At 37.6% G+C, this 24824-nt stretch overlaps 1 protein-coding gene across 3 annotated transcripts in view; it reads right to left on the bottom strand.

The window, feature by feature from the left end:
* Nucleotides 1-24824, bottom strand: part of LOC103465623 (solute carrier family 23 member 2) — a 63153-nt gene that overhangs the window by 27847 nt on the left and 10482 nt on the right. For 2 of the 3 annotated variants that reach the window (XM_081607612.1, XM_008410623.3), the window contains exons 2-7: nucleotides 22251-22397; nucleotides 15631-15788; nucleotides 10006-10189; nucleotides 7791-7972; nucleotides 4498-4615; nucleotides 1635-1791 (exon numbers count right to left, since the gene is read on the bottom strand). In XM_081607612.1, coding sequence (XP_081463738.1) covers nucleotides 1635-1791; nucleotides 4498-4615; nucleotides 7791-7972; nucleotides 10006-10189; nucleotides 15631-15788; nucleotides 22251-22397 — 946 coding nt within the window. Of the gene's footprint in view, nucleotides 1-1634; nucleotides 1792-4497; nucleotides 4616-7790; nucleotides 7973-10005; nucleotides 10190-15630; nucleotides 15789-19875; nucleotides 20075-22250; nucleotides 22398-24824 lie in introns of those variants that run through there. The other variant, XM_008410624.3, reaches the window with a different exon arrangement.

Here is a 24824-nt window from a genome sequence, read left to right as displayed (position 1 = left end):
GCCCTGGAGGCGTGGGTTCAAATCCCACCTCTGACATATTTCCCTGCATTTAAGAAAGTGCATCATGTCAGTGCCAGAAAAAGGTGCAGTTTGTGTCATTTGAGGCAGAGCAAGAGAGTCTATGGTCAGGTCTGCCAACAATATTTGTTGATGTTCAGTGGTTCTCCAGAGTTGTTACACCTAAACTATTTATAATGGGGCCGTGGGTGCAATGCAAACACCACCCATAATTTGGCAGAAAAACTGCTACATTTTGCTTCTCGCTATGAGTAAATGTTTGGCATAGTCCTTGAATCGTCGTGTTGTTCGCCCTTGGGGCATACCGCATGCGAAGGGATCTCAGACACTGTTGATGGAAGTCAGGATGGCCGAGCGGTCTAAGGTGCTGCGTTCAGGTCGCAGTCTCCTCTGGAGGCGTGGGTTCAAATCCCACTTTGTCCAAAATTCCTTTTCTCACTTGCCTAGACTCCACTCTCAGAATCGTCGTTTTAACTCGACTCTTGGAAATTTTTGTGTAAGTAAGTAAGGCTGTTGAAATGGAGGACCAATTGACTGACTCTGATTTTGGTATTAACACATGTACCTTCTGAATTCTTGCTGCCGTTACATAATTTAATGTTCACGCTTGCTAATTAAATGCACGTGATTCAAAGATCATCAGCAAGCATGACCACTTCTATGCAAGCAAAGACTTTGACAGTTTGAAGGTGTGCAGCATCCATGCATGTTGACACAAAAACAAATCATCATCAATATACTTATAAGAGCAATCGTTGCTCTGTATTTATCATGGAAGAGTTAAAAAGAGCTATTTCATGGCGAAGAAATAGCTGAGTCAAAAAGTGAAGCTCTAAACTTACCAGTCGATCTACATTCTCATCATCATATATGGTCACAAGCCTTGGGTCGTGAACAAAGGAATGAGATTGCAGATACAAGTACCTGAAATGAGTTTCCTCCACAGTGTGTTTGGGCTCTCACTTAGAGATAAGGGGAAAATAATGGATGGACTGATAGCCATTTACAATCAACCTGAAGTTCCCTATTCTACAATGAAAAGTTGCTAACAACCTTGAGAAAACCATGAGATTCATTATTCCCAGGAATTAATGTGCTAACAAATGTTGCCGATCCTCTCAGTAGTAGACATCCCAGCATGTTCATTCCAATGTCTGACCGTACATTGCTCAAAGCAATTGCCACAAAAAAAACAAGAACTGCAAGAAGTTATCTATGGGCTGCAAGCCCAACCCAGCAACTCTGCCCTCTGCAAAATCATACCTGATGACATGTTCTATCTGTTTTCTTATGTTAATAGTTGCATGTCCAAGAAGGAGTTGGTAACACACTCGTGTGCTGTGTTCAGTGTTGATTGAAATATAGAAAACATGCTTCGATCATGCATCCAGAAAACATGATGCATTTATAGCTGTTTTTGCATACACTGCTTTCCTGATTTAAGTGTCTGTACATGAGGCCCTGATTGCTTCATAATGTTCTGATGCCTGAAATTACAGAACTACAATAGTCTGTGTTCTTAATCATAAACTAGTTGTGCATTTTGGCCAACATCAATAATATTTTGTATTTGCACGTTTATAGATTAACTTTTGGTATAAAGTAGGATTTCTTACCTGGATAAGGCATGTGGAACCATGGCGAGTTTTTCAGGGCAATCAGGTTGATGTCGGTTCTTGCTGAGAAGCCATACTGATTCGACTTTGAAGGCAGGACGTCAAAGACGGTCAGTAAAAAGCAGATCAGCCAGGCACCACACATTCCAAATAAAGCCTGAAATTTAATATGAGTGTCAAGAGCATCTTGGTATTATTTAACTTAGGTTATTTTGTGTGACTATATAAAGCTACTAAAGTAAAAAAGCAGAAAGGATGATACATAAAAGTAGAAATTCAATTGGTCAACATTTCCCGTAGATTCACTAATTTATAATACAAGCTAATAAATCACTGTTTTTCAATCATGTTGTCCAATAAGGAGGGAAAAGAATCAAGTTTTTGTTTCCTTAGGGAAAAAAATGCTTTTCATGAGCTTGAATGTTTTACACCAGCGGTTCTCAACGTGGGCGGTACCGCCCCCCCAGGGGGCGTTCAGAGGACGGCAGGGGGCGCTGGCGGACATTTTTACAAAAGGGGGGCGCTGGATGCCTTTGGGAGCGTTTGGTCGAAGGTAAACTTTACACCTTAAATGCACAACAATACCAGTTTAGACTTTGAGCAACTTGGTAAAACTGTATTGTGTAACATTAAATCATGCTTGGCTGCAACTGTATCGATGGGAGCTCTTCTATTCAGTGTTTGTAGCTTCTTGGCGCAACTCCGCTCCTGCTACTGGTAGCTTCACTTATTAATGTTTTTAATTAGATTTGATATATTTATTTCTTCAATATTATTTTTCATGTCAGTGTTAATGTCATGAGGTTGATGACTCTATGACACTTTCAATTTGACTCATTAGGATTTGATTAAGAACCAGATTTGTTCTTTGTCATTTTTGTCCAGTAAAACTATTAATCTATAATCAATAGACAGGTCTATATAAAGATATAATCCATGTTTCTGTCTCATATTTGTATGGCATTAAAAGGATCTGGAACTTTTGTTTTTCCACTGAAAGCTCTGGTTTGCACAATAAATGCAATGAGGGTGAAGTTTTATGGATGATACTCTGATGTCCCATTCTCCTGAAGGCAGCACAGAGCTGCACTACCAGAAACCGACAAACACTGAAGAGAAGAAGAGCTATGATTAATGTAGTTACAGTTCTATCCATGTTTTAATGTTGCAGAGTTCAGTCTTTTTGCAAATAGATCAAAGTTTAAACTGGCATGTTGAACATCTTTTATCTGGTCATTCTGTGGAATATTTAGCAACTAGAAAATGGCAAAGAACAAGAATATTTTTTCCACTCTGATTGGCTGCTGTTAGGCCTACCAATTTTAACTTGAATGTTCATTCATTGCATTTTTCGTAGACACCTGTGAAAATAATTTCTATTCCCATGACTTTTTTGTTCTCTGGGAAATTATTTTTGATGATAAATACAGAAACAAGCATAAAAATCAAAACATCTACAATAGTGATAGTAATATTAATAATAAAATAATAGTCAGTGCAGAGTAGCCTACACATTCTTTGGTGGGGGCGGTGAGGGACCTGGATAAGGGCTAGGGAGGCGTTGGCCCAAAAAAGGTTGAGAAACACTGTTTTACACATAGGAGTGCACAACTGGTTTTGATTCTGAGTTCAGTCTCATATGAAAGAACAGATGTTCTTTCATATGAGAAAGAACATCTCATATGTTCTTTCTCATATGAAAGAACATATGAGAAAGAACTTGGTGCATGCACACTTGGTACATGCACCAAGTGTGCATGTACTCTTTAAAACGCCAAGCAATTAGTGAGTAGTTCTGTTGACATTTTGGATTAGGTTGGAGCTACAACAGTTTTTTATCATATACAAGTACATGCTTATTGATACAACATAACAAAAACAACCACAATAGAGCTGGAGGTCAAAAGGAAAGCAAAGGATGCTCATAATACATGACTAACTGCAACCTTTTCTTTTCTCTAAAGAGAATCCTGTTGAGTATAATGTCATGTAGCATATCACTTAATGGAGAACATAACTCCACAATTGTATGGAAGTTGTTTACATCCTGAAAAACATGTGGTCTCATTTGATGTTATACCTGGCTTCATTTCCTCAACCATTAAGTGCAACATGTTGTGTATTCCCTTGACATAACTCAACTCAGACATAAGTCCAAATGAATAATTCTATAGACATGTTTAAGACTCACAGCTGGGGTTTGTGTCCTGCAGTGTCTTGCTAATTGCTGCAAGTCTTTGCCAACTCTAAAAGTTGGCTAAGTCCTGCGGCAACTAGATAAACTGAAAAACATATTGACTTCAAAACTATCAACACTGAAATGTAACTGACTGAAGACTTTTTTTCTGAAGACGTTTCAGTCTCTAAATCTTTTTAAATAAACTTCTATCTGTAAATTCAGAATTTGTTTTTTAATTTCTATTCTATTTTTGATCAAACATGTGTACACTCAGTTTTATTAACTAGGATTCTTAAATCCTAATTTTGTTTTAATTTCTTATGTATTTCTCTAATTCTTACACACTTCTCTTAAAATGCCCTGAGAGATTTAGAATATATTTTAACTTGACTGCAACTACTCAGCAATCAGGACTGAATGCAGCTTACAGCCAACATTAAACTGATTTGTTCAGCATCACCTACAGCTAATACATGAGGTGTATTTATTTTAGCCTAATACAATGTTTGCCTTGTGGTGATTAGCAAAATTGCACAATAAATTCCAACTTGAGCACAACTGTTAAAATAAATTCCATCCTCTCTTACCTTAAACCTGACATTTTTCCAACATATAAAACAAAAACAAAAACAAAACTTTATTGTGAGAAAAGACAAATACAGAAGATAATCTGAGGCGACTCACAGAAAAGAGCTTGAACAGTGGATATTGGAAAACCTTCCACTTCTTATCCTTGTATGCAACCATTGGAACATTAACTTTGCTGAGGTACTGAGAGAACAGGAGGATGAGACAGACTGTGCTGCAGAACAGAAGACAGGACAAAATGTTCATGTAGATACTGCTCATATATTAATACTCACAATCACATGTCAGAGTTCAAATTTGACTTCCATATGGTAAGCTGATCTTTATATATGACATAGAACATTTAGGTGACATCATAGAGAAGTAATATACCCGGTCATGATGCAGCAGAACCCTCTTAATCCCCCTTCATAGACATGCCTCACTAAAACCAGGAAGTTAGAGTACATCACCCCAGTTCTAAAGTCATTCCACTGGTTCCCTGTAGCTCAGAGAATAGACTTTAAAATACATGAGTTTGTTTATAAATCACTGCATGACTTAGCATCACAACACATAAACAACTGGATGTTGTTGTATCCATTCATTTCTGGAGGGCCTACATCCACGGAACCAGAACCAAACATGAAGAAGTAGTACTGTATGATGTTTTATTTTTACTTATTTTTGTTTTTACGTTTTTATGATGTAAAACACTTTGAACTGCCTGGTTGCTGAAATGTGCTATACAAATAAACTTTTGACTGAAAAACTCAAAAAACTCTCTTTTGTTTTCTCTACACAGTACAGCGTGTGACCTTAGCTTTAGTCCCAGTTAAGCTCCAAGGATGAGCTGCATGGAAAGCCGCACTTGGTAAGAGCAAGCAGTTAGGCACCTCAGAACGGTTGCCACAGGAGATTCAAGGATTTCTCGAACAAGTATGAAAGAATCAAATAACCACTCCGGGTACATTTATGTTGAGGGAATAGCATCATAATATGATGTAAAGCTCAAAAACGATAATTTTACATAATTAAGAACAACCTAAGTAAGTTACTTGTTCTCACACATTAAAATTATTTATGCAATACTCCAAGAATACATTTAAGTGATTCCCAAACATGTGAAAATGCTTTACAGGATGGTCTGTTTGTCATTCTGATTGTTTTACTGCAGTTTCTTGAGTCCATTGTGGTCAAAACTGTAACTTTTGTAAACAAAAAATATCAAAGAAGCTTTGATGAATCTGAATAGATAACTCTCCAATCCTCCAGGACTGGGAACAACTAGGAAGCCACTCATCTAAGATGCTTGCATTTGTTGGTCTCAATGCAAAAACAAAGTGTAGTTTTATTTATACACATTGGTGTTTTTTTGCATATTGTATTGTCCTTATCCATGTGAATTTACAGACTAGGGAAACATATGGCACTTTGTTACACAATAGTGTGTTGATGTGCAAAGAAAATGCAAACCGAGTGTCCTCATTTAAATGATCCATGTTCAAAGATAAGACAAGGTTATGTTTTTAATGTTTCTCACTAACCCTAAGCTAAAAAAATAATTAAATGCATATTAAAGGAAGTTTAGTCTTTAATATTTCTTTTTTATGTCACTTAATAGTTTTGCTCCAATTCATCTGTCTGAACTGTTCATTTAAAAAGCATCTCATGTGCAAACTGTTGACAGAGTTTTTCTGTTGTTCCTACACAGTGAAATGCTTTAAGCAATGTGCTTCCAAAACACACCTTTTTTACTCTGTAAAACAATTTTACTCTGTGCATTTTTTCTTGCTTGTTTTAACTTTTACAACTATTGTCAATTTGTGCACCTTTTATTCTGTGGTCTGTTTTTCTGTGTTTGATTTTAATATACAGCCCTTTGGTCAGCCCTGTGGTTTTTATGTATTTATATTTTTTTATGCTGTGGTATGGCACCCTACGAGTTTTCATTTAGCCAACAATGCGATATCTTTGATCTTTTTAAATTAAAAACATTTAAAAGTTTAGGATCTTGCCTATGCTGAAGAAAAAAAAAGTAAATAAAAAGCAATGTGCTGCATAGCGGGTCTATTTCTCCAGGGGCGTTGTGTTAATGAGGGGTTTTATAACAGCATAATTCTCCTGGTATTGTCCTTTGTGTCTGTTGTCAATAAAACAACAGATGCTAATTTATTAGGATCATTATTTCTTTCTTTTTGTGACAAAAATTATAAAACATGCACCACTCAGACAATGTAAGCAATCCATTACCTTTGTCTCAGAAATTCAATATTGCTGTGCATCAGCAGTATCTAATTGTTCATGTATGACACTGGACAGGAAATTTGATCTCTAACTAGACATTCATCTGGATTCACATTTCATGCCATAAAACTGATGACTGCAGATACACATATCAAATTTATTCCACTCTATCAGAAATGAAATGAAATGCATTTGGTGGCTGGTTTGTACATGTGCAGGTAAAGTCTTGGTGGACATTCAACTGAAACATGACCCAGAACAGCTTAGCTTTTTAATCCACAGAAAGAGCTTATTTTGATGTGCCATCATCTAACAAAGGGAAAATTATGAACATATTTGCACAACAAGCAAAAGCCAACCATGTCAAATACTGACTGTATCTTAAATCACGTCCTAATCCTCAAACTGTGTGGTTTGTTGTTCTTTTTTGGACCCCAACTTAATTATTTGCAGGTTACAGCAAAAACAAACTGAGGATGAATATTGGTAGAAATTGGTAATGACAGCAAAAACAACAGCACAGACTCATCAAGTGCCTGAAAACACATCTGCGTTGTGTTTCAGTTAGGGGTGGATGATGTGGAATAAAAGGTTTTGTCAGGATATTTTGTGGTATTACTTTGATAACAACAAACATGATCCTAAGAAATATGTATTACTTTAATGACAGTAGCTGTATTTGCATTAACTATAAAATTGTGCAAACTGATACTTGCTCAACGGAAACACAACAATTTTGAAAAACCTCAAATTTTTTGATAAAGTTTTGCACCAGGATGAGGTGATTTTTCAGTCAAATCAAAATAGATTATTTAGCAAAACTGCAATGGAAACACCTTTTTTCGCATCAAACGAGTCGGATGTTACTACTGGCAAAAACGACAAATAAGATGACACAAAGGTAGGAGGATGATGGTTTGTTTTTGTTTCTTTCAGATCATGTGCAGCTGGCTCCACCAGAGCTCTCAGCATCACACCATCACACAGTTCATACATAGCTGTGTTTTTTCCACATAAGCAGAATTCGCACACATTTGTAATGGAAACACCGCTAATTGAGCACATCTGGTCTGACATTTGGGCACATGAGAAACTTAAAATCTCTGCAGTCAGAAGGCAAGGCTCTGAAAAGTGTTGATTGAGTGAATCAATGAAACACTCACAGAGCAGCAATTCCCCAGTGACTGCCACATTTCTTCCCAGCCTCAATGAATAGTGACAGGCCGATGAGGGTGATCGTAGGAGCGATAGCCAAAGGGCCGATGTATTTAAGCACGAGGCCGATCAGTCCAGACAAGCCCAGGACAATCTGAACCAGAGAGGCAACCAGGATGGCCCCCTGAATCTGTAGAAAGAAACCAAAGAGGAAAACTTTTGAACTCACATTCCAGAGAAAGAGATTGTTACTCACAGTTAACCACCACTTACAAACATCATTTGCATAGAAAGTGTTCCACTTTTATCCTTTTGAACACACTCATAAATATTTTTCATAGAGTTGAAACTGGCTTGAATACATAAAAAAGGCAGACCTTTTATCACACTGTCTAAAGTTAAATCAGACCAAACTACTCTTGTTTTAGGTCACTTTGAATTACCAAATTTCTGTTTCCTAAATGCCACAAAAATGAGAGACAGGATATGTCAGAGATTGGTGGGTTTTTCTCTCTTAAAATCAGAAGTTTACAGTCAGAATGCACAGTTTCCCCCCTGTGTTCTATCAATCTGTTGGGCTACCAGACTAAGCATTGCTTGTTCAATTTGTATAGGTTTTTTTATACACCAGTAACAGCGATAGTGAAGACATATAAAAATAATGTTTTTAAAAACCTGTTTAAATTGGTTTTATTTATTTACTTATTCATGCATAGTGACTCTAGGATGCATTCTATGGCGACTGGAAAATGATATCAAACCCAATGGTCTTCAATTCCAAGTTCAAAACCCAAACAAAAATACTAGGTAAGATTTTGTGTTTTGGCACTGCAGAGCATAAATGGATCTAGGAAATGTTAAATTCATAGACTAAACACAAACAAACAAATAAAGGAGAAACACTGCGATGACAATTTCTGAATGGAATTCGAACTATCTAATAATAACTCCGATGGAAAATAATACAAACCTGAAACACAAATACTCACAGATCGTGACCAAATGTTTTTTTCATTTTTCAAAATGTTTTTTTTTTTGCATTTTGTGCTTTCAAACACTGTAGAAGCTCACTACATGTGGCTGTAAAGTCATGTGTTTGAAAGGTTTCATAAGATACACATAGAAGTGGAAATAGACAATTGTTTTACTGTGTGTTTTATTAAGTTCATAATGTGAGAGAGCAATTTTCTGTGTTCCAGTTGTTTTTACGACACAATACAAACTGAAGTTAGTCCTATTACATCCAGTGTATTAACATGAAAGTCCTAAAAACAATAGCTTTGCTCTTTCAGTTATGTTGGGCAACATAACTGAAAACATAATGAAGTTAGCAGTCGGTTTGAATTTGGGAAACATTAATTATTTTTGAACAATTTTTGTGAAATGCACGGAACAAAATATTACGTAGCAAATATTTTGATCTATGGTATTGAAAATAACTCTTGAATAAAACACATTTATGCACAAAATCCTAATTACATATGTGCTGTTTAAATATTTCAATATGTGCAGCTACAGTAGTCTGAGACCCCATCACATGGATTCTTTTTTCTTTTTTTGTTTTTTTGCAATTTCCAGCTGAGTAAATAAAGACATCAAGAGCTGAAAAGTATGCAAGTCAAGCTCTCAGCTAAGTCAATAGGGAAAAGAACTTCAAATGTGAACAAAGTATCTTAACTTGGCAGGTTCCTTAATAAATTTACTGCAACAGATAGATTTATGATTATAACTCTGCAGCTTTAAGTATCTTAAACGTCACTGCCTCCACTGTCATTAAATACCATACAGTTATAAATCCTGCCAAGCACATTTTTACTTGACATGTATTGTGCTGAAAATCTGGGAATTACAGCCCCATGCAGAGGGAAGCAGAACTGTGTCAAAAAGTGTGCAAAGATGAATTCACAGGTAAAAAATTTTCTTTGGGAACTCTGTGACTGACAGTATAAAGTACATTAACAGAGAGGAAAAAATTATTGAAGAATAGTCTTGCATAACAGCTCTTACCAAGCTGTAATTTTCAGGAACTTGTTTAAAAGCGGAGTTCATCCAAAATGATGTAGACTCCTGACCAACACCAAGAAAGATTACAAATTATGGAGCTCAATGTGAATTTTCTCAGGGCATTTTGGCTCATGCAATTTGCAATCTGTGAAAACCTAGTGGAGGCACAATCCATCTTACTGGGAATGATTGCCTTCTTGCAGTGAATATTTTACTAACCTCACGTATTCGTGGCATCCAGATTTCATCGGAGTTTTCCCGTGGCAGTGGACTGGTGCCATTCAGCAGCTGCATGGACAGGGTCGCAGGTGCATTTGGGTCTGGACACTGCCATTTCGGCAGGGCAAGAATGGCCAAAGTAGGGGTGATGAAACTGAAAGTTCCTCCCTGAAGGATTGGTAACCTGTAAATCAGTAAAGTCGAGAGTTTACAAGTCAGCAGAGCAGGGCGACCTTAATGGGTGGAAGGGGAGCCAAGCAAAGTTAGAGATGGAAGAAGGAAGACGGTACAACAGTAATTGGCTAAAGTATGCATGCTCCTGTATCTTTCTGTAAACTTTAGCGTGTAGACAAACTTAAACAATATCTATCTATGGATGGACAGAACATCATATTTGTAGTTAACTCTGACAGGAAGGAGAAGTACATATTTTTCTGGTTGCTTTAATTATTAAAAACCAGCTTCCTTAGTCCTGCTAGGGAAGTCTTGCTTAACAGCTTTTACCAAGCTGTAATTTACCTACATACTTTGCATTTAGGTGAAAATGTTTGGCTTGTGGACTCATCTGACTAAGGAACTGCTTGCAGAGTTGTGCTCTTCTACACCAGTGTTTTTCACAGTGGGGGCAGTGTGGGGGCCTCAGAAAGTTGGAAGGAAAATGATGAAAAAAATGAAAATAAGTAAATAAATAAATCACTTCAATTTCTCACCATCATTTTTTGTTTTGTTTGTTATGCCATGTTTTATGTAAAATATAAGTTAAAATAATTAATTTAAATATTCCAGACTCTCAATTGTTCACTGGCTGCCAGTAAAATTCTTCTAGCATCTTTGCTCCTCAAGCTAGCATAACTTGCAGGAAATGGAAAAGTCTTTGAGAAGAAAAAAACCAAAGCAGCCCAGCTGTGCAGGACACTGCTGCAAGAAACCATAAGAACAGTGGAAATAAAATAAATCAGGATTCTGATTAATATAAAATAATTAATAATAATATAAAATAATATTACATATATTCTTAAAATCAAAATAAAAGATAGTAATGAAACATTATGTTATCTGGAAACAGAATTATAATGAATGTAGTGGTATAGAAAGATACACAATTCCACACAAATAGTCTCCAGGTGAGAAGATCCGGTTCTTAAGGTGGGCGTGGTGTATTTAAGGAGCTGCGGCGTTTATTCCGGCACGTGTCGTCTTTGTTCTCCCACTGTGTGGCTCGCGTCCTGTGGGCTCTGGCAGCGAAAGGCAACAAATCGCCGGCTGGTGCCTGTTGCACTGATATCCTGGTGGTAAAACTATGAGGGGCCGTTTAGGACAAAATCTATGTTTTGTCTCACACACTACGAAAAACTCACGCACCCTCAAAAAAATACTCAAATTGCGTATACACACTACTAAAATGTCACACACATTTGATCTTTCTCGCACACATACAGTGTACTAACATGCCGCACACACACACACAAAATACAATTGCGCACATACACTACTAAAATATCACACACGCAATTTTTTTGTCTTAGTCACAAGACTAAGATTACACATATAAACTAATAAAATATAGACTCATTATTTTGTATGTGAGAGACTCAGTTTTGTATGTGTGAGGGACATTTTTTGTATGTGTGTGAGGTGTCACGGAAGAGGCGGGGCATAATTTGGAGATGAGATCGCGTATGTTATAATACAGTGAAGTTAGCGTCAAGTTAGATATTGGAGCTCCACAGTGTAAGCGGCGTTTAACACAAGGTTAATCCGATTTATGAACGCTAATTTCGGCCAGCCATTCTCTACCGCTCCCTCCTCAAGGGCTCGTCGGTTCACTTAGGGAGCTACTCCGGCTTTAGAGCCGAAGTTAGCGGCCTTATAGCCGGCGTTATAGCCGGAGTAAGCGGTCTTAGAACCGACGTTATAGAGCCAGAGATAACGGCCTTTGAACCAGCGTTATAGCCGGAATAAGCGCTAGGTGAACCTCCAAGCGCTTAATGAATGTTCTCTACCGTTCGGTAGAGAACATTCATTTCTGGCTAATTTTGGCCAGAACGGCTGGCCAAAATTAGCGTTCATAAATCGGATTAACCTTGTGTTAAACGCTGCTTACGCTCCAATATCTAACTTGAAGCTAACTTCAATTCGCGATCTGATCTCCAAATTATGCCCCGCCTCTTCCGTGACACCTCTCACACATAAAATAAATTTGTATTCGTGTGTGACATTTTAGTAGTGTGTATAAGCAATTTGAGTATTTTTTGAGTGTGTGAGAGACAAAACATAGATTTTGTCCTAAACGGCCCCTCATATAAAACGCCACTGCGCTGCACTCCTTCTCTTCCTCGTTCTGCGAGTGTGTGTGCGTGTTGGTGGATCATTGCTGCTCTGCTCTGCTCTGTCTGCGTTCGTCTCCCATGATTTCTGCACAATCGTTTTAAAGGTGGACTGCAGCGGCGTTATCCGCCTTCATTGAAGCGGTGTTTGTTTGGGGTGTGGCATTGCCGCGCCCATTTCACCGCCTGCTGTGGCCTGGCAAGAGGGCCACGCCTGGTCCTGATGTTTTTCATTTGTATTTTCTATTGTTGGTTCATTTTTATTTCTTTACTTATTTTGTTTATGGCCCTTTTTGTTCTTTATTTAGTCGGGCTGATATTGTTTTCCTTTTATTAGGTTTAAGATTGTTATCTTGGTTAATGACGTTTAAAGGTTTTTCTTCTGTTGTTTTGCAGTTGCTGAGGTCGGTGGCGGTGTTGGTGTGGTGACCGTGTCTTCCTCTTCTGCATGCTGTGATTCATGAGTTTGGATTGTCTCACTGCGTCTGGTGTGTTAAAGGTTTTTCTTTCGATTTGCTGTGTTTGGATGCCGTCCCCATAGTGTCCCCTACTGCCGATAACCTCAGCTACTGCACTTATTTTGATTTCCTTTGTTTTCCTTTGTGTTTCATTCTTAAAAAGAAACTGTTTTTAAAAAGAACATTTTAAAAAGAATTTAATAAATGTTGTTTTTTTGTTTTTTAATAAATTTGAAATGGTCTCAGATGTTTCAATTCTTGCATCACCGAACCTGTGTGCCTTAAACAAAAGGTAATATTCTCTGGGTGAAATTCCCAGGGTGTTGTTGTTGAGCAATTTATTAAAACTAAAATTCCACAAAATCTGAGTTTTATCTAGTGTCGCCACACATATAATAAAGGTTTCCACCAAAAGACTTATATCCACCTAAAATCAGAAAGTATAAGAAAAATGTATGCTAAACAAATGTATTAATTATTGAATAGTGAAACGTCTAAAAGTTTATGTTCCTTTACATTTTGTAGCATTTTCTGTGGGTGTGCAAAGGAGGCCCTCAGCCAGAAGTTAAAGCTCTTTCAGGGGACATGTCATAGAAAGGTTTACAAACCCCTGACCTACACCACCTTCCAACGAAGGACTAAACGGTGCTCTGTGACATGATCAGACAATAGACAGCCCCAGAGAGTTATGTAAGGTAGGGGGGTCATTGGCTTATGTTTAGGGGTGGAGGGGCTAAATAAATTTTTACTTTAATATAAATACATAAACAAACCTTGATGAAACATTTCAAATAAAATAACCATATTTATTAATACAAAATAAACAAGTGATTATCCTCAAATCTGCAAACATTAGCTCATATTGCAGAAATCTAAGGTTTCCAATTTCTTTAAATGAAAAATCAATCTACTCAAGTAAAAGTAGCAATAATATTACTCAAGTAAAAGAAAAAAAAGTACAGTGCAGTAAAACTCTGAGTACCTCTTTTTCCAAAAACGTCACTCAAGTAAATGTAACCAATACTAATCACTTTTGAACATATATAACAATACTAATAGCATATTCTTGTTAACAAGCCTAATATGACATATTGGCATTAGCTAGCCACCATTTTAGCTAACATTATCAGCATCCAACAGCGTTACCCAACTCACTCGATTAGTTTCGAAGGCAGAGGGATCTACAAAGGTATTTGCCTTTCGCTGGTTTGCTATGGTGTGAAAATATTATAGTTTGCTGTCATAATTCTTCTAATGCACACCGGTGTGCGGCTTTGCTCTCCGTCGCTGCCATGCGACCATCTTGGCGGTTATGTTGCATTTAAAGGCAGCTCGGGAAAAACACGTTACGACATGTTAGCAATGGTTAAGCAATTGTCTGCAAGAGACAGAGGGCACGGATACGGGAAGTACAGGTGCCCTTACTGTATAGGAATAATAGAACGTTGGTCACTATGAGGTAAAAATAAAAGAAATAGCTTCCAGTCTAGGGCTGAGTCTGGACGGTTAATGCTGCCCACCAATGCTGCCGACACATGACATTGGGCAAATTGGAATTATAAAACTAAATTTGCTAAATGGAAATACGCCAATTAAAAAAAAAAAAAAAACATGTTTCTTTGTAGGCACTGGCCTCCTGGGACAATGCACAGTGCATCCCAAGTTGTGTTTGTCCACAGCAATTTTGCAAAACGTTGCATAAATACGTAGCTCCTCCCAAGGAACTTGTCGCTCCATTGAAGACTTATTCATGTGTGATTTTAATATTATATGGAAGCACAACAATTTCGACATTTTTACTTTTTTTTTTTTTTTTTTATTAGAATATTGAAAAAGTTTTGTACACATTTGCAATGGAAACACAGCTACTCTTAATTTTTTTTTCTGTAAAAGCTTTGAAAACAGTGCATCATTTTCTTCCCATTTTATAATTCCTAAGTACTTTTTGTTGATCTATTACATGAAATCTCAATAGAACACATTAACGTTTGTGGCTGAAGCATGGCAAAACGTGAATAAGTTCAAGATGTGCAAATGCTTTTGCAAGGCACTGGAGATACACATGTTTCAGTTGTTAGAGAGCTATTTGAACATATGCAAAGAAAATAAAGATTAACTGACCCATCACTCACTGTCAACCTGTTTGCTTGGATCACTTGTGACCTTTTAAGTATTTGCCAACAAATGTAGGTGGAGAACTTGAACAAAAGCTTTAGTTATTTCCACATGCTGACTGGTGCACAGATGTGTATGTGCACTTTCTGACACTGTGTCCCCACACAGAGGCAGAATGGCAAATATGTAGTAACTATGAAGTTCAATAAACTCTAGTCACAGAAACTATTGGCAATTAAATAGAAAGCTTCAAACATGGCCACGTAAAGCCGAGTACAGTAAAGGGAGTGCAGGGATTAGACTTGGAAGAGAAAGTCTTCCTTTTTGCATTTGTGTGGCAATCTGACTCACACCAAATCAACGCAAAGCAAACATGGAGGTGGACAGAGATTTACTTTCAGGTAATCCCAAAAAAAACCACTAAAATGTAAATGCGTCCTCTATCGTTGCAGGAAACACTCAGGGCAAGGGTTAAAAGTTCAAATATACCTGAGCACAGAGGAGGCATTGTTAGGTAAGATATTTCTTCACTTTACACATGCTTCAATCAAAAAAAGGGGGAAAAAGAGCAAACAGGAACCCACCCACACAGCACAGTGATAAATATCCTTTTACACTGAGGTAAGTACCTTCCTAAGAAGTTTACATACATTTGAAAGTGTCAGTTTATGTATCTGAGCTTTGCATAAGCCAGGTGGCTTACTGGTTCACTGGGGCTTTGTTACCTGGTTCCAACGGTCGTCTGCAGCAGTGTGCACAATCCTGACACAAAGAATATGGTGGAGATGAGCTGGCTTTTGGCCACGTTGTTGTCTGCGATGCAGAGAGGCTCGGCAAGGATCAATGGGACGGCGATGATTCCGCCAAAGGCAAGGACATAGTGCTGTGGATCATGAATGATAAAATGGACAGAGGAGATGTTGAAGGATTAGCACTGATCACAAGACCTCAAACTTCAGTTACAGAACAAGTGCTTCTGGTTGCTACAGTACTACGTGACATGGTCAAGTTCAGGTACAGCTGTGTTCACAGATGTGGGAGTATCCTCAAAAAGGAATTTCACTGTAACAGTTTTCCTTTTACTGTAAGTTAAAAAAAATGTCTGGCAACAACTGGCAACAGGTTAAAAGCTATGTTCAATTTATCCATCATCGATGCTCTCTTATTTGTACCAGTGCATCAGGGGACAACATAGAGGACGGACAGTCTTGCATGCGGGCAAATCTAGAGTAACCAGATAACCTAAGGAAAATGTGAGTGGAGGACTGTATAAACTCAAACCAGAAATTCCTCTACATCTTGCACTTTTTCAGCTCACACTTAAGGCTTAACCTTTGTGTGTGCTGAGGGGAGTTAGGACGTCTCTGCTGGTGAAGATTACCACTGTTTAAAAAGAATTTGTGTAAAAGGAAATACAAACCAAAGACAGATGGTAATAAATTGGAGCAGATTAATGAAGGCACTTTTTAAACTCCCACGAACAAAGCCAGCATATTTTAGATGGCTGTTTGGAGGATTACTTCAGATTGATAGCAGATCATGATAGATTTACATCTGGGATTAATTTCTAAGATTGGCACAAATTCGATTTCACATTTGTAAAACATGATCATGACACACTGGAAATGCCGTGTTGGGATAATGAAAGCTCAAAGTCTCTTTCACACTGTTTTAACTATGTACTGCACATATAATTAAAGAAATACCAAGAAGAACAACTTACTGAGCGCTGCATGCTAGCAACACAAGAATGTACTGATTGGACAAACCAATGTGCTTATAATTATTTCAACAAAAGGAAGAATACGTCCCAGTTTCTCTCCATCCATCCATCTTCTTCCGCTTATCCGGGGTTGGATTACAGACAGAATTTCTAGCCGCAGCCAAGGTGTTCAGGGGATCTGTTTTGATGGCTTTCGGATCGTGCCTCTGCTTTTTGCAGATGACGAGATCCTACTGGCTTCATCAGGCTGTGATCTACGGATTTCGCTGTAGTGGTTCACAGTCGAGTGTGATCAGGATCGGTGCCTCCAAATCCGAGGCCATCGTCTTGAAGGGAAGACATTATGTCACAAGTGGAGGAGTTTAAGTATCTCGGGATATTGTTCAAGAAAGAGGGAAGATGATAGGCAGATTGGCGCAGCATCTTCAGTGAAGCAGGTGCTGTACCAGTCTGTAATGATGAAGAGAGAACTGAGTCGAAAGGCAAATCTCTCGATTTACCAGTTGATCTATGTTCCTAGTACCTCATCTATGGTCATGAGCTTTGGGTCATGATTGAAAGAACGAGGTCACGAATACAAGTGGCTGAAATGGGTTTCCTCCGTAGGGTGGCTGGGCTCTCCCTTAGAGATAGGGTGAGAAGCTCAGTTATCTGGGAGGGACTCGGAGTAGAGCCGCTGCTCCTTCACGTCGACAGGAGCCAGTTGAGGTGGCTCGGGCATCTGGTCAGGATGCCTCCTGGACGCCTCCCTGATGAGGTGTTCGGGGCACGTCCCACCAGGAGGGGGCACAAGAGAATAACCAGGATATGCTGGAGGGACTATGTTTCTCGGCTGGCCTGGGAACACCTTGGGATTCCCCCGGAGGAGCTGGAACAAGTGGCTCACTATAGGAGCTACTTATCAGTGAATCGCTGGTTAAAAACATTGTTAGTAGAGCAAAGTTGTAATGACTTCCTGAAGCTGGAGTTTCAGAAAGAGCAGGAGTTTAAAAAGAGACAGAGGCCCAATTTCAAGATATTAAATTATAAAATAAAATGTTTAAGTCAATATAGAATTTTTATAAGAGCATGGTTACTTTCAGTAAAGTAATGTAAAAGATAAAAGGTAGGGTAAAATGGCACTATGCATCTGGAAAATACATACTGCCCTTTTAATTTTAATAATTTTCAACACTAGAAGAATATCAAAAGAATTTATGCAAGTTTGCAAAGAAAATGCAGTTTGCTGGTGAGATATTTATTCGTACTACAGCACTGAAAACAAGTAATTTTACTTCCTGTTATATTTCCATTATCAAATAAAATCCTAGCTTATCGTAACAAGACTAAAAGTTAAAAAGCTCAATAGGTGGGAATACTTTAACAAGGCGTTGCACCCTTTATACAGAACCTTCTAACAGTAACGGAGAGAAAGTGGGAGGCAGAGCTCATCCGATTAGATTCAGGGAGAAAACAACCTGTTGACCTCACTGATGATGAGGTGACTGGAGAACCGTGAGGTCTGAATGTCCTTTGGATTTATAACAGCCTATTTCTAGCTGTGATTTAGTGTGGTAAAACATGTGCTAAGCCCTGGTCTTCGGGTGTATGCTGTGGCTCTGAGGGGATCCAGATATTATGGAGACATAGTCTTTTATCTTTGCTTGAGTCAGCCACCTGGGAATTTACAGCTCCTCTTATTTTCCTTTTCAGGTGAAAAAAGAAATATGACTCTCCCACACCGCATGTAGATAGGCACCATCCTGTGATAAGAGACAGATACTGAAGACATCTTTATAGTTTTCACTATGAGATATCCACCACTCGTACTCTGTCCAAATTAAACACAGAAACCTTTCACAAATGAAAAAGATACGCACACTGATATGCCTGTAAACAACCTTACTATTTAATAAGATGAAAACGGTATAACAATAATCACAATAAGTGCAATTGGCTTTAAAGATTAAAATGTGCTGCAAGGTAATAATTCACTGTGAAGAAGTGTTTTTTCAGCTGCAAATGTTAAAGCAGGCCAAAAAACGTCAGAAAATAATGTCCTCAGATGAACAAAAGCATGTTTTTACTTTCAAGCTGAGCAGGTTTCCATTACATTTCATCACGAATCAGATGAGGATCTTTGGTGAGCCTCCAGTTGTGTGATCAACAGCAGAACCTTTAATAACAACTGGCCTTTAAAGGCACCACCTTTTGCTTGCAACACTTAAAAATAAAACTGATATTTAGTTTTATTACTAAAGGTTTGCTGGATTTGAATATCATTATGAAGTAGTATGATTTCATATGCAAGTTACATATTAAGGGGAAAGTATTATGTAAAATCTACTTTTTTGAGCATTACATAATGGTATAACGTTATTCTCTCAACAAAACCAAACCGGGGGTATAGATGTGATTCTTTAGTGCATTTTGCAATATTTAGCCAAATTTGACACACTGTAATGATAAAAAAAAAAAGATGGTGGTTGTTCAGAAATTTATATTTTTACTCAATTTCAAGATTGAACAGTATGTTTCATACCTTAAATGCCCAGCAGACCTAATAAGAATCATATTTACACTAAAGGTAGGTGCAATATTCAAATTCATAATCGCTATGAAATTCACCATCTGACTGACATCAGAAACAGAAATAACAATATTTTTTGTAAAATTGGATATAAATTCAGTCATAAGGGAATAAATATGTTCTCCTACTATGTAAAATCCATATCACATGAAATTGTTTGAAGGGTGTAGTTGTAACATGACAAAATAAGGAAAAGCTAAGAGGATATGAGCATTGCTTCCTCATCTGTGGTTCATCTGGGGGCCTTGCGGAGGGCCAAAGCTGAAATGATTAATGTACTGTTATCACTACATGTTAGATACTCTGTGTTTAACGTAGATCAACAGCAAGCCAAACTCAATTTCATGAGCCAGGAAGCTGAGCGTCTTGCTCCTTTATTACGTTTTCTTGACACTTACAACTTTGAGCAGTGGTGTGGAAAAGCTCAATGAAAGGTTGAGTGAAACTATAAGAAACAGAAAAATAAAATATGCATCAGCTCTAAATACACAGAATAAACTTCTAGTGTCTGAATAGAATTAACCTTAGCTGCAGTTAAGAAACAGTCACGTAGCAACCGTTGCTATGTAAATAAAAACTATCAGGATATGGCTTTTCTAGAATAAACACATTTGGAAAACAATCTCAAAATAAACTAACAAAACATATAACACCAAACAGAACATAGATTGAACTTACAGCCATTGTTCTCGGAGGCGTAAGAAAAGATTGACAACACAGGAGGTGAAGTTCATACATTAACAGGCAGGTTTTCTCTCTGTGAACTGCAACTGCCTCTGCTACCCACAATGCACTAATATCTCAAAATTCTCTTTCAAAATAAAATACAGAGAAATTAATACTATAGAACTTTTTAAAACTAATTAAGAATTTTCCAACTTCCAGCCTGGGGCAGAACAATTAAGCTCTAAAAATATCTAATCGCTGATTCATGACCAATGTTTATCCATTTTGTTGTGCCTCCTTGCAACTAGTTTTACGGCATGATTCAAATGTCATGGTTGTTTACCTCTGAAACAAACTCATGACCCGCTGGTCCTCTGATATCCTTGTGTAAGCACAAGCACGACACAATGTCACGTCATTTCTCCAATACCTTATCCATACCGCTCTGATATAACAAATTAACCTTTAACGTCTTTTGACCTTTATTCCAATTTTTTGTTTATGTTTTGAAGTACTTCAAAACAAATCATCATAACCAATTCTAGATTTGACAGACTTTGTTAATTTTTCCAAAATTTTTGATAAAGTTAATACATACAGAAAAAAAAATGCACTGAATACTACATGTCTGTAATGTGCTTTAAGAATTTACAATAAGGGCCGCATGCATATTAAGAAAATGAAAAACCAAAACAACAATGTCACAGTAGCTGTCTTGTGCTTGCATTAAACCCATTAGGGTTTCACATGGGAACTTAATCTGATGTGGTAAACGCACAGACATGCTGGAGTCTGTTCAGTGAGTTTAAGAAAAAAAAAATGTGTTTGCTGATTGATTTTAAACAGCACAACAGAAAGAATGCTGTGGGTGTACCACACTACAGTAACGCAGATCTAATTGCATCGGAACAATAAAAACCTGCAGAATTATTAGTTTGCAAGAAGAGCCAGAAGAAAAATTAGATGATCTACTGTTTCTATGTAATATTGGACACATGGGAGCAAGTTCGTCCTGTCTGTACGCCAGCAATAAAATGGCTAAGAAACATTTAATATATGGACTGATTCTCCATAATTTCGCTTATGTATATAATGTACAGTGTCTTTTGCCACTAACTGTGTGTGTATCGTGTTTTGTGTGCGGAGGAGCGATCAGAAACACATTAAGTGGCATTGTTGTCAGTTGCTGTGGCAACGAGTCTGCGTAGCTTGGCGAATACAGATCACTTTGTATTCGCCAAGCTAATACAAAGTGATCTTTGTATTAGCTTATATATATATATATATATATATATATATATATATATATATATATATATATATATATATATATATATATATATATATATATATATATATATATATGTGTGTGTGTGTGTGTGAAATAAAAAAAATTAAAATAAAATAACACATTGATATAGATATTCTAACTGTGATCAAAAGGGCTGTCTGTCAGGACTGTAGCAGCTTATGAGTGTAGTAATGGATTTAAAGACATATCAACATTATTTCAAATCAGACAGTTGAATGACATCCATAACAACTGTCAATGTTATAAATGTCTGGCCTTCTAACCAAGGTTACAGCATGAAACTAAAAGTTTCAAAAGATCCTAAAATGTCACCACATGACCTGGACTAGGCTAGAATGGAAGAGAATTCACAAGTTTAAGGGAGGAAATCTCAGCTTTCTAGAAAAAAAAAAAAATTCAGATCGAGGTTTGCCGCAAAAATGTAGACAGTGAAATTATTATAAACCAAATACAACATTGCAGGAAAACAAAAATCTCCTACAAATCAAGAAGTATAAAATTTTGCTGCAGCAGAACTTGCCAGATATTGATCATATAAACCACCATTACTTCTACCGTGTTTCTGAGGGTGTTGGAGAAAAATATGAGACGTACCCATGTGCTGTATATGAATAAAAAAAAGCAAATAACTGAAGAAAAACTCATCTTTGCAACATGACACTGATCCAAAACATACCGACAGAGACTGGCTTAGAACTATGAAATAACTTGGTCCAACTCAAAGCTCAGGTCTTGATTTTAGTTGAGTGATTTTAATGAGGCTGTACATGCAAGAAGACCCCCAACATGTCACAACTGAAAGGGAAAATGCTGGACATCGGTACTTGGCAGCCTCACCTCAGACAGACTGAGCCAAGGAAGCTGAGCCACAATCCAGCAGCTTGCCACCATCACGTCAGCGTGTGAATGGGTGAATGGCTGAATGCAGCGCGAAGCGCTGTGGGGTTCTCTCTGAACTTGACAAAGCGTAATACAGGATATCTTACCCTTTACCAAATGAATAAAACCCACTATAGGGACTCATGTTATTTTATATGTTGTTTCATCTTAAAGTGATAAGCTGGTATTCATTTACCTGAAAGCCAAGGAGAATGCAGAGGTACCACGGGGGCCTGTCATTCAGGGAGTAAACCAAGTTGACACCTTTGTCTACCGTCTGTCGTAGAGGCTCATCGGTGTGTGGCTCCACAGGGTCGGTTAGCTGTGGCTGTTCGTCACTGCCCTTGAAAATAAACACAGCCGGAAAAAAAGGTAAACAGGTGATGAATTCCAGTCTAAGCCTTTTTCCAAACCAAGAAAAGAGCTGTGACTGTCTTGAATTCTGCTCTGGCTTTGTTGCTGGTTTAGTCTCAACATTTAAAACATAGGAGGAGAACTCAGAGAAGGAGAAATGGGCAAGTAGATGCACTTATCACATTCAAATATTCAACAATTGGTTTGATTTTTGATAGTTTTTGTTATTATTAACAATTCATTTTATTATTAACAAAAAATTACTTGATTGTACATTTTAAATACACAACTGAATGACAATAAAATGTGTCTACTATGTCTTTTTGATTGCTTTCACTGAATAAACTGAATAATTTAAGCTTTCATTGACTGCTTGGTTTGGAACCAAGTGTATGCAGATATGCAGATTCTTCCTGGAAAGGGAAATGACTGATTGGCAAAATATATTTGTCTTATAAATATTTATTGGAACTTACTTTTTTTATCTGCATGTTGGAACGTGAAATTATTTTCAGCGAAGTCAAGTAAAAAAAAAAAAAAGTAAATAAATGGGGTAAAAACTCGCAGAACACATGGAGGTTGTTCTGAGCTTGATCTAACCCAACAGAAGGAGGGTTACATGTACCCAGCTTTGGTTCAAAAAAGCTGATATGTTTTTGCTGTTCTACAGTTTTATTTTACAGGTTTTGCAACAAAACAAGTTGTTCCAATTGGCTTACAGCTTTGTTCTTTAAGGCTTTTGAAAGACCTTTTTTAGCTCAACCAGACCGTGTTGTCACAGTTGATGCCAAAGTTCGGAGACCGACAGAAACCGTTCTCACAAACTTTACTGCCTCACGTTGTAACCACAAATGAGGAGGATGAATTCAGATCCCCTTACATATTCACTGTTTTTTCTGTTGTTGTTATTTTGTTTTGTTTCGTTTTTTCTGATTTTACTCATATGTAATTGTTTCAAGTTATTAAACAAATTGTAATATCTTACATAGACTGATTATTTCCAGACTGGTAGATTTAAGAAATCACTTAGAAAGACAAGGGCTGAAATACCTGAATAAGAATGCTCAATGATCCTCCTCTGTACCGAAAGCATAGAACCCACCATTCTGAAAAGAGCGAACTTTTCAGAATGTTGAAAAGCAGAAAGAAAGGAAAATGCTTATTAGGTGTGTTTCTGGTTTGGAGTGAATGAACATAGCTACACAAAGTGTAATTTTGTCAGATGTTGACATTACTCAGAGAAGTAGAGGTTGCAAACTGGTGTAGACCACACATATCATGATAAAGGATAGTCCTCCCGTCCGAGCTGGATATTTGGACTTTGAAATCTTTCCAAGTCTTTCACCACCATCAGTGGATGGGAACGTTCCACCATTCCCAGCCCAGCCTGGTGTGCCACTCCAGGCTGACAGTCCTCCCCTCTGTACTGGAGGTTTTGACTTTTCAGAGTTTTGTGCCTCTGATCAGACACAGACCCAACAGTGATGGGAAAACTGTGAGTTGTTGTTGTTGTTGTTGAAACATGAAAATGGAGAGAAAGTCAGATTGCTCTTCTAAGAGGAACTCAGACGTATTAGAAAATCATTTCAGAAACACTTTTCATTACCTGAACTTTCGGTGAAGCAGTCCCACTCAGGAGTAATGGGAAACCTTCTTCACCTCTTCCTGCTTCACCTGCATATTATTATCTCAACACATCTTCAGCCCAACCAAGCTGCCAATGGTAACCAACCCCATATGCAATTTCTGTTAGCATTCCTGGAGTAAACTGTCTTAGATCTATTGGAATCAGATGCAGCTTGTAAGAAATAGACAAAACCTGCTCTCAGTTTGAACATACATTTTTATATTTTTTCAGTTTAAGCCACAATGTACATTTTTTGTTTTGTTTTAAAGAGGCAATATTTTATGTTTTCCAGACAGATAGGGCCATTTCATAGCTCAATCAAGTAACTGAAGTTAAAATACTTCACTTATTATAAAAATGCTATTTACATATGAAATATGACTTAAAAGACATTTTCCTTCTTAATTTAATGCCTGGAAATCGGGCCTCTGTCTCTCCTGCTCTTTTTGAAACTTTGCCTTCAGGAAGTCATCACAACATGGCTCCTCTATTAACCCTTTAATGACATTTTTACAAGCATGGTTGTTCCCATGAGAGGGAGCTCGTATAATGAGATCAGCAGATGCGCAGGTTTTTGCTAATTGCTGCCGGCTAGTCTGAAGGAGCTGATTTGGAAGTTGCAGGGGAGGATTGCTATGTGAGGCGGGGGCTCGGAAACCGCAGGTCCTGGAGGCTGAGTCTCAAAGGCAGCGCTCAATTTTGCTGAATGGTTGCCACAGGATATTAAAAGAGTTCTCAAATATACATGGAACAATCACTGCAACACTCCAGGTATGTTTTTGATGAGGG

Source organism: Poecilia reticulata, chromosome 6, assembly GCF_904066995.2.
Source record: "Poecilia reticulata chromosome 6, P_reticulata-male-v2, whole genome shotgun sequence".
NCBI classification, from domain to species: domain Eukaryota; kingdom Metazoa; phylum Chordata; class Actinopteri; order Cyprinodontiformes; family Poeciliidae; genus Poecilia; species Poecilia reticulata.
Note: the sequence above shows the minus strand (reverse complement) of the source record. Positions and strands in the feature narration are given on the sequence as shown.